At 48.5% G+C, this 10,367-nt stretch overlaps 1 protein-coding gene across 1 annotated transcript; it reads left to right on the forward strand.

Moving 5' to 3' along the window:
- Positions 1 to 1,096: 1,096 nt before the first annotated feature.
- On the forward strand, positions 1,097 to 2,026 carry OR6F1 (olfactory receptor family 6 subfamily F member 1; the record flags this gene model as incomplete). The annotated part of the gene is made up of 1 exon (XM_082071168.1): positions 1,097 to 2,026. The coding sequence occupies exon 1, from the start codon at positions 1,106 to 1,108 to the stop codon at positions 2,024 to 2,026; it is 921 nt and encodes a 306-aa protein (XP_081927294.1). The 5' UTR covers positions 1,097 to 1,105.
- Positions 2,027 to 10,367: the final 8,341 nt, after the last annotated feature.

Below are 10,367 nucleotides of genomic sequence, written 5' to 3' on the forward strand. Positions count from 1 at the left end.
TGGCCAATATTATTCAATATATTCATTAACTATTTAGACGAGGGAATAGAGTGTACTATCAGCAAGTTTGCTGATGACACTAAGCTGGGAGGAGTGGCTGACACGCCAGAAGGCTGTGCTGCCATCCAGCGGGACCTGGACAGGCTGGAGAGTTGGGCGGGGAATAACCTGATGAAATTTAACAAGGGAAAGTGTAGAGTCCTGTATCTGGGCAGGAACAACCCCAGGTTCCAGTATAGGTTGGGAAATTATGTATTAGAGAGCAGTGTAGGGGAAAGGGACCTGGGGGTCCTGGAGACAGCAGGATGACCATGAGCCACCACTGTGTCCTTGTGGCTAGGAAGGCCAATGGCATCCTGGGGTGTATTAGAAGGGGGGTGGTTAGTAGATCGAGAGAGGTCCTCCTTCCCCTCTACTCCACCCTGGTGAGACCTCATCTGGAATATTGTGTCCAGTTCTGGCCCCTCAGTTCCAGCAGGACAGGGAACTGCTGGAGAGGGTCCAGCGTAGGGCAATGAAGATGATTAAGGGAGTGGAGCACCTCCCTTATGAAGAAAGGCTGAGGGAGCTAGGTCTCTTTAGTTTGGAGAAGAGGAGACTGAGGGGTGACCTTATTAATGCTTATAAATATATAAAGGGTGAGTGCCACGAGGACTCTTCTCGGTGGCAAACAATGATAGGACAAGGGGTAATGGGATCAAGCTGTAACACAAGAGATTCCACTTAAATTTGAGAAAAAACTTCTTCTCAGTGAGGGTGACAGAGCACTGGAACAGGCTGCCCAGGGAGGTTGTGGAGTCTCCTTCTCTGGAGACATTCAAAACCTGCCTGGACATGTTCCTCGTGACCTCACCTAGATGTTCCTGCTCCAGCAGGGGGATTGGACTAGATGATCTTTTGAGGTCCCTTCCAATCCCGAACATAGTGTGATACTGTGATACTGTGATACTGTGTGATACTGTTTTCCCAAGTTATGCACCAATGACTTTGTCGGGGATTATGGTTTTGTTTCACTACTAGTAACATTTGAAGAACCAGCACAGGCATGCAAATGCTCACAGAAACTTTCCTGTCTTTGCAGAAGGACGTTAATACTTGGGAGGACATGGCAAATGGGACAAGTGTGGAAGAATTCATCCTTCTTGGCTTCCCAGGCACTTGGCATTTCCGAGTGTCACTAGCGGTGGTATTTGCACTGATGTACTCCCTGGCAGTAATAGGCAATGCATCCATCATAGCCCTCGTGTGGATGAGCAGCAGCCTCCATACCCCAATGTATTTTTTCCTCTGTAATCTCTCCTTTCTGGAGATCTGGTACACTACTGGTGCTGTTCCCAAAGCCATAGGAGTCATGCTGGGGACTAGCCAGACCATCTCCTTCAGTGCTTGCATCCTCCAGTTGTTCTTTCTTCTCTCCCTAGGCTCCACTGAGTGTTTTCTTCTGTCTGTCATGGCCTATGATCGGTACATAGCCATATGCTACCCCCTGAGATACAGCTCCCTCATGAACAGCGTCCTCTCTGCTCAGCTGGTGCTCAGCTCCTGGCTGGGAGGTTTTCTGGCCATCTCTCTGCTGGCCTTTCTGACATCAAGGCTGACGTTCTGTGGGCCAGATATCATCAATCATTTCCTCTGTGATATAGATTCCTGCCTTGCCCTCTCCTGCAGTGACACGCGGTCTGTAGAGCTAGCAACCTTCCTTGTCTCCATTATTGTTGTACTGGCCTCCTGTGTGGTAACCTTGGTCTCCTACATGTACATCATCTCTTCCATCCTGAGAATCCAGTCAGTCCATGGCCGAAAAAAGGCCTTTTCTACTTGCTCTGCCCATCTCAGTGTCGTCACGTTCTGGTATGGCTCTACCATCTTCCTGTATGTCAAGCCATCAGCCCAGAACTCCCTGGATCTGAACAAACTCGTAAATACCTTTAATACAATGGTAACTCCTTTGTTGAACCCTTTCATTTACACACTCAGGAACAAAGAAGTGAAGAAAGCTCTGGAGTGGGCTTTCCAGAAAAAGTGAAGTGGCTTTTCAAAGGGTCTCAGTGGGAGCAAACAGATTCACCCCCTCTCTCCTATAACTTCTATCCTGCAGAAGTTCCTCACCAAAGCGTAAGTACTCCTGGACATCACAAGCAGTGAGAAGCCACCATTTCCCCAGTGAGCTCATCTCACTCACCTTACAGCCACCTTAGGCTGGGCTGAGCCTAGATCCTAATGCTTCCACTTCCCCCTGTTCTCTTCTGGGTAAACCCAGAATACCTCACTGTGCTCTGGAGATCAGCACTTGGAAGGGGTCACAAACCCCAACTGGCAACAATTCTCCAATGGAACACTGCAGGGGTGGTCCTCCCACAGGTTTTTATTCCAGTTTTTGGGTGCTTCATTTTATCAGGGACTCATATGAGTCCCCTAAAAAGCCCCACTACCTGGCTTGCTGCTTTAGGAAATGGACATGTATTTCTCTGTTTAATCTGACATTTTCTGGATGCATCTGAGCCCCATTCTTGTGGCTATTTCACAGAATCATGCTCTGGTTCAAGAGAAAATTTGGCAATGTCTGGTATGCCTACCTACAGCCATCATTCCTTGCAGAAGACAGTCCTTCCCCCTGTCCAGTATCTGAATGTATTTTTTAAGTTTTAATTAAAAATATGTAAATCACTATGCTTCATGCTAGATGTGTCAGGGTATTTCCACATCTAAAACCCCACATCAGTTTTCAACAGTTCATCATTTCATCCATTTTGGGCTTTGTTGTGGAAACACTTTAATGTGATTGGCAAAGTCCCCAAACTGCAGAGCTGTGGAAGGCTGGCTGGCAGCAAGTCTCTCTTTACACTCACTGGCAGGACATTAGCACTTCCAAAGGGCACTTGCTTTTCCCCGTCCTGATTTTCATTTCAGAACAGACTAATCATGTTCTCAAAGCTCTTCTTTCTGCACACTGACAGTGAAGGGAGTCCATGTCACCACTTCATAAGGAGGCATGAACACAGCAGATACATCTTTATGAGGAGTGTGGGACTGATTTCACCTGAGTGTAGAGCTCTTCAAGTGAAAAGATTGAGTCTGGACTGAATGTCTGCTCCTCCCTTCTGGAAGCAGTGGTGCTTCTGGGGGCAATTTTCCTGTGTCCACCAGTCCTAGGCACTTGGCTCTTAGTCCTGCAGCCAGGCCCAGGAAACAGTGCCCAAGGACAGGCTGATGCCCACCCTTGTCAGCTGTGCTCTCTTTCTCAGTGGCATTTGGGAAAATCCCTGGGACAGCCCAGTGAGGCTGAAGAAAGAGACTGAGCCTGGATCTGTCCTCAGGTAGCTATCACTGCTGTTCAGTGTTGCTTAGGGATGATGTTGATTTTGATTGAGAATTGTGTCTATGGAGTACTGAATCCCTCTGCAGCCCTGGAGAGCAACCAAAATCAGGGTCTGATGTCCAAGGGACCCTAGACACAGCAGACTGCAGGAAACTGAGGACTACTGTCAATTCCCCATCGACCCTGTCTATGGTGCTCTGAGATAAATAGGAGTGTGCAAAGCCTCCAGTAGGGCTTGTAGAGCAAACCCACATCAACTGGGAAAGGCAGGCCACCATGGAACAGCAGTAGGATAACAACCAAGTACCTTCAGCTTTCTCAGGTGAAGTGCATGATTCACTGTGTGGTATTCAGCTGGAAAGTCAGCACCCTCCAGCTGAGCTTTGACATGCAGTGCTGGGATGGGATTGCTGGAGGATAGCATCACAGAATCTTAGAATCATAAAATATTTTACATTGGAAAAGACCTTTAAGATTATCAAGTCCAACCACTATCCTTGCACTGCCAAGTCCATCATTAAACAATGTCCCTATGCAGCATACCTATATGTGACTCAGCCACTTCCTGGGCAGCCTGTTCCAATGCTTGATAACCCTTTCTGTGAATAAATTTTTGCTAATATCCAATCTAAACCTCCCCTGGCACATCTTGAGGACATTTCTGCTGTTGTTTACTACTTAGGAGAAGAGACCAACACCCATCTTGCTATAACGTCCTTTCAGGTGTTTGTGCAGAATGAAAAGATCTCCTTTGAGCTTCCTTTTCTCCAGGCTAAACAGCCCCAAGTCCCTCAGCCGCTCACCATCACACTTGTGCTCCAGCCCCTTCACCAGCTTTGCTGCCCTTCTCTGAACTCGCTCCATCACCTCAAGTTCTTTCTTGTCATGAGGGGCCCAAAACTGGCCCCAGGATTTGAGGTGTGGCCTCAGCAGTACCCAGTCTGGGAGATGGTCACTGCCCTTGTCCTGCTTGCCACACTATTCCTGATACAAGCCAGGATGCTGTTGGCCTTCTTGGCCACCTGGGCACACATACTGGCTCATATTTAGCTGCTGCTGATCAACACCTCCAGGTCCTTTTCCATCAAGCAGCTTCCCAGCCACTTTTCCCTGAGCCTGTAGTGTTCATGGGTTTGTTGTGACCCAAGCGCAGGACGCAGCACTTGGCTTTGTTAAACCTCATACAACTGGCCTCAGCCCAATGATCCAGCCAGTCCAAATCTCTCTGTATGGCCATCCTACCCTCCAGCACTCCCTCCCAATTTGGTGTAATCTGCAAACTAACTAAGGGTGCAGTCAATCCTCTCATCCACATCATTGATAAAGAAATTAAACAGAACTGGCCCCAATACTGAGCCCTGGGGAACATTGTTTGTCACTGGCCACCAAGTGGATTTGACTCTGTTCTCGAGAACAGCAAAGAGTAGAATCAGAGAATCATACAATCATAGAATGTCCTGAGTTGGAAGGGACCCACAAGGATCATCGAGTCCAACTCCTGTCCCTGCATATGACAACTCCACAGTTCACATCATGTGTCTGAGGGTCTCCAGTCTCTTCTTGAATACTGTCAGGCTTGGGGCCATGACACCTTCCTGGGGAGCTTGTTCCAGTGCTCCACCACCCTTTGGTCAAGGCATGAGCAGCCTGTTTCTGCAGGAGAATGCTTTGGGAAACAGTGTTAAAGGCTTTACTGAAGTCCAGGTAGACAGCATGCACAGCCTCTCCCTCATCCACTAAGTGGATTACCTTGTCCTAGAAGGAGATAAGGTTGGTCAAGCAGGACCTGCCTTTCAGAAACTCATGCTGACTGAGCATGATCACTTCTTTTTCTTGTACATGCCATATGATGGCACTAGGAAGATCTGATCCATAATCTTCCCTGTCACTGAAGTTGGACTTAGAGGCCTGTAATTACCCCAAACCTTCTTCCAACCCCTCTTGTACATGGGCTTTACATTTGCCAACTGGGATCTCCCCAGTTAGCCAAGACTGCTGATAAATGACAGAAAGTGGCTTGGTGGCACTTCTGCCAGTTCCTTCAGTACCTTTGAGTCGATCCCATCTGGCCCCATAGACTTATACATGTCTAAGTGGTGTAACAGGTTGCTAACCATTTCCCCTTGGATTACTGGGGCTTCATTCTGCTCCCTGTCTTCCATCTGGGCCCCCAGAACCATCCCTGTTTCCTATGGGAGGAAACAAGATCACTGTGTTGTGGTTACCAGCTGTCGGATGGAAAATTATCATGGACTCAGGGACACTGGGGTTCCTCCCAGCCAAGCATTGGTGATTTCTCTGAGAAGGAGGAGAGATGTGAAAAAGAGTGGTACTACTCTTCAGCACTGCATGAATGCAGGGAAGGGTTTGAAGAGAGAATCTTATCCAGCATCTGGCTGATGGGTCTTTTTTACTTGCTGATGCCCAAATGCAGGGCAAGGAAGGGCTATTCAGTCCTTGGGATACTATGGGCACATGGCAAAAACATAAGACCAGTTGTGCCTCCTTCCATAAGCTTCATTCTCCAGCCATGACCATCAGTGGAGGCACAAGGAAAGGGAATAAGAAGACAAACTGATAAGTCACCTTCCCATACTCCAGTGAGTCGTTTCAAGCAAAGGGCATTTACAAGCCAGGTTTGGCTCATTTATGGTGTAGCCTCCAATGGGTCTGCCACAAGTCAGGTTTCTTGGGCTCTTTTCGTCATCAAAGACTCTGGGTCTAGACACAGCTGTCAAGTCACACTGATGTGTGCTTCACAGCAGCAGAGGCTGGGGAGGCAGAGACTCAGCCTCACCACAGCCCCCAGGTGCCAGCGCTAGACAGGCTGAGCTCAGAGCTACAAGCAAGCAGTGGCAGAGAAGGAATCAACCTCAGAGCACACACCACATTTCTGTGCTGTGCTATAAATTGTGAGCACCAGTGTGGGCCCAGTGCACAGAAATAGGCAGCGCTGTCTTGGAGCTTGGCATCCCACACATGCAGAATCACCTGGGAGGTCTCCACAGACATTGCAGAGGAGAATTTCCCTGAATCTTTGTGAGCTCTGTACTTGCTCACCCACAGCAGCATCTGAGGGGACTGGATCTGGTGCTGCTGGTACCAGTAGATGTAGGGATTGGAATCGCCAGTGGAGAAATTGCAGTGCAAGGCTGTGCTGTGTCCCACCCGGATGGTCATTTCTACTGGGAACTGGAGCACAGAGTCCTTTTGGGCATGACCTGTAAAGCCAGAAAGGGATCTCAGCTTTGCTTGCCTGTGTACCCATCAGTTTATTGCTTCATCAGCTGACTCACTGTCCCCACATTCCATCTCACTTTCCCTAAACTCTGAAATGCTGAGCTCTTTGTCCCTGTACATTTATTTCTTCAGTTTCTTGCCACATTTTACACCTCCAGGTCATCCTGCTTTTCAGCCATAGTGACTGATCTTCTAGTCCACTGATTCTCTCCATATCTGCCTCTGAGCTGTGTTAGCTGATGGTTCTCTTTCAGCAACAGAAGACATGAGCTTTTCGTCTCCCACCTCTGACCGTATCTTCTTGCTATAACTGTGTCTCCATATAACACAACACAGTCTCTGCCCATGCCCTGCTGTGTATGGCATTTCAGCTCTTCTTGAACTGAGTTTGAGTTCTCTGTTTTTCCCCCAAGGTTTATGACCATCCCTGCAGAGACTAGTAGCATTTTATTCAATACATTAGGACAGAAGCTCCTATAAGCTGCATCAATCCATTCTCTAGTGAGGGAATATAAAGGAAGATTGGCAAGAAGAATTGTAAATACACTCAAGCAGCTGCAGCTGTGGTGTAGAAAACCACATATAATAAATCACAGTAAATGTTATTTAGCCTTGTGTGCTTGACAAGTAAAACCTCTATGTTTACATAACATAGGCCTGTGAAAGACCTAGAAGTAACTTGTCCAACATGCTTGAGATAGCTCTTGAGAGGATCACAACACAGTAAAAAAACTATGTCAGCATGAATCCTTGAAATACAGGTCGAAACAGAACATTTGTTGATCTTCCAGCAGAGACTGAGCTCTGCAGTGCCTGCGTTCCCACTTGTGTACCTCTACTCAGGTACATTTCTGGGGATCCCCTGGTTAGTGCGGTAAGGAAAATAAATTCACTCTTTGCATTTCATCCATAGTTTGTGGTTGTTCCCGCAACCTGACTGTGTCAGCTCACACACAATAGCATCTTTCCCTCTTTCAGACTTCATATATTTTAATAGCACAGCCATGAATGCTCAGTACCTCAAAATTTAAAGTGAGTTATTGTTCCTCCTTTGATGCTTATTACACCACGACATCTCCCAAATTATTTGGCACACCCATCTGCAGCCCCTGCTCTTCCTACAGAAACACTCCCACATCCCCTGGCGAATCAGGACTCATGTCCTTCTCCCTTCCAGCACCAGCAGCACAAACTCTTGATTCATTCTACCCATCCCGAAAGTCACGTCTCACCAAAGTCAGTCAGTTCCACCAGGGCTGCCAGGAAAATCAGGACCATGTCATGCGCTTCCTTCATGGGATGCCCAGGGACCTGCCAGCATGGGGACCAGATCTTGCAACTTGAGCTCTTCTGCCTCTGCCAGATCAAAGAGGCCTCCAAACCACAGCCCAGAGGGTGGAGCAAAATTCTCTCCCTGCTGCTTCAGTCAGCATCTTTGGGTCTGTTCCCCTATTTCTACCACAAGAAGACTCCTCAGAGAGATAACAGACTCATGGATGAGGTACCATCTATCAGAGGGACAGGCATCCCTGGTGAACTTCTTCTGACATCAGCCACCTAGGTAATTGCACAGGCCTGCACCCAGCTCTGCAGGAGATGGAGAAGGCACCCCTGCACCCACCCATGCCCACCCTGTCCCTGGGACTATCTGGATGGAAGGAGGACCAGACACACACTGAAATGCCTGGACTCAGGTCTCACACACTCTCTCCATACTCCTCTGGCCATAGGAGGAGAAATCTTATTCTGGCAGGGGGAGGACATGGCAACACACTCTCTGTTGTACAGGCATTGCTTCTGTGTCTCTTCACCTCCCCACATTACTCACAACCTTCAGGCACTTGTCCCACTCTGATCCCCAAAACCCGAATACCCAGGCAAGCAAAAGGGCTACTTGATTTTAATGTATTCTGATGTCTGATGTCTGGAGTAAGGCTCCATTGCCTCTTGTCACCCAGGGCCCTTTGCTCACACAGTTGGCAGGGACCGCAGAAAACTGGTTATTAGCACAGCAGCTCCCATTCCCAACTCTGCTCCCACAAGGACTTCAGGGTCCTGTTGTTCAGTCGAGGCCATGGTAGGCAGAGCAGCAGCGCCCCCAGGTGGTTCCGGCTGGAACTGTCCCCTGCACCCACTCCCCTCTGCCACACACCCAGCGCTGCCTGCAACGGTGTGTGCTCCCCTCCCGCTGTGTCCTGGGGTGCAGTAAAACACCATCACTTCCCCATGTCAGGGACAGCGATTCCAGTGAGTCCAGCAGCACTTTGAAACCTTTTAGATCGCTCACGAGAAACATGGGATGTCAGGCAGGGAGCAGAGGGTGAACTTAGTGTATTGTGATTGTGTTGTGAGCAGTTGATGCTGATGCCTGAGCCCTCCATGGTCTCTTCCAACAGCTCCTGCTGCACCTGGGCTCTGCAAGCAGAGAGAGGGGGACAGAAGAGTAGAGGGGAAGAATCACCTCTCTTTGTCTGCTGGGCACACTTCTTTTGATGCTGCCCAGGATATGATTTGCCTTCTGGGCTGCAAGCGCACATTGCCACGACATATTCAGTTTTTCATCCACCAATATGCCCAAGTCCTTCTCCATAGGGCTCCTCTCAATCACTTATCACACAGACTGTATTCGTGTTTGGGATTGCATCAACCCAGATGCAGGACCTTGCATTTAGTCTTGTGAACCTCCATAAGGTTCACACGAGCCCACCCCTCTAGCCTGTCAAGGTCAAGGTTGTAGGAACACAAACAGCTTTAGACTATGCCATGGACAACTGTGGCAGGGATAGGGCATTCTGGGGAAGGACAAGCCTAAGCAAGCCCATGGCATTAGTTGTGTACTCACAGATTGCACAGGGAGGACAAGTCAAAAAAGGCCAATAATTTTTCTTGAAGGCAATGTTAGGCAGGATGGGGGCAAAACCAGCAGCATGATGCACATACATCAGAGGCAACAAGAAATTACCATTGGGAGGGAAAGAAAAGTATAGCGTACATTCTCATGCACAAGTGTCCTTGGGCATCCAGGCGAGTTCTTCCTGACAACGACACTGGAGTGACCCAGGCTGACATAATTTGCCTGCTCTGGAACCATCTAGAACTTGAGATGAGTCTTCTGGCAACATTGCTGCATTCCTGCCCTAGAAATCCTGGAGCCTTTCATCCCACGGATCAGAAGAAACCTTCATTGGAGAATGGGCATGGCACAAACCTGGAAATGAAAAGGTAGCAGTGATGGAAACTGAAACAGTACCCTTATCATTAGCTGTGATGGTTTGCATTCAAGATGAGCTTGTCAGAAAATTATTACTTCTGCCAAGGGTGTCTGTGGTCCTGAGTCAATGAAGGGCAGATATAAAAGGCAGCCCAAGTCCCTACTCCCTCATCCACTTCTCTTGCCTCTTTCTGCCTGGAACTGGGTGAGTCTGAAGCCTCTTCTCCTTCTCTTCCAAACTGAGATCTCTACTCGATGGGCATCTCATCTGATGTTGGCTTTGTCATATGCTGAGGCTTGAAGTGCCTTTCATGACAGAGAGGAGTGGGAAGAAAGTCTGCTTAGAGAGAGGCTGGGATGTGGCTGTGTGGGTTTTTGGTTTTGGAGCTTCCTTGGGACAGGCTGCTCTTTGTAGGGCCCTGGCCAGGCAAGACAGTGAAGATCATGTCACTTCTGGCTCACCTTCCAGCTTTCCACTCAGTGGTACCCTTGTTTCCTTTGTGAACCTGGGTTACCAGAGCAACCAGGCTACTTCTAACCCAGACCTGTGCTGTTTCCTTTCTGCCCTCTCTCTCAGGTGAACAATCAGCCCACAAC

This window comes from Streptopelia decaocto (assembly GCF_964273445.1).
Source record: "Streptopelia decaocto genome assembly, chromosome: 22".
NCBI classification, from domain to species: Eukaryota; Metazoa; Chordata; class Aves; order Columbiformes; family Columbidae; genus Streptopelia; species Streptopelia decaocto.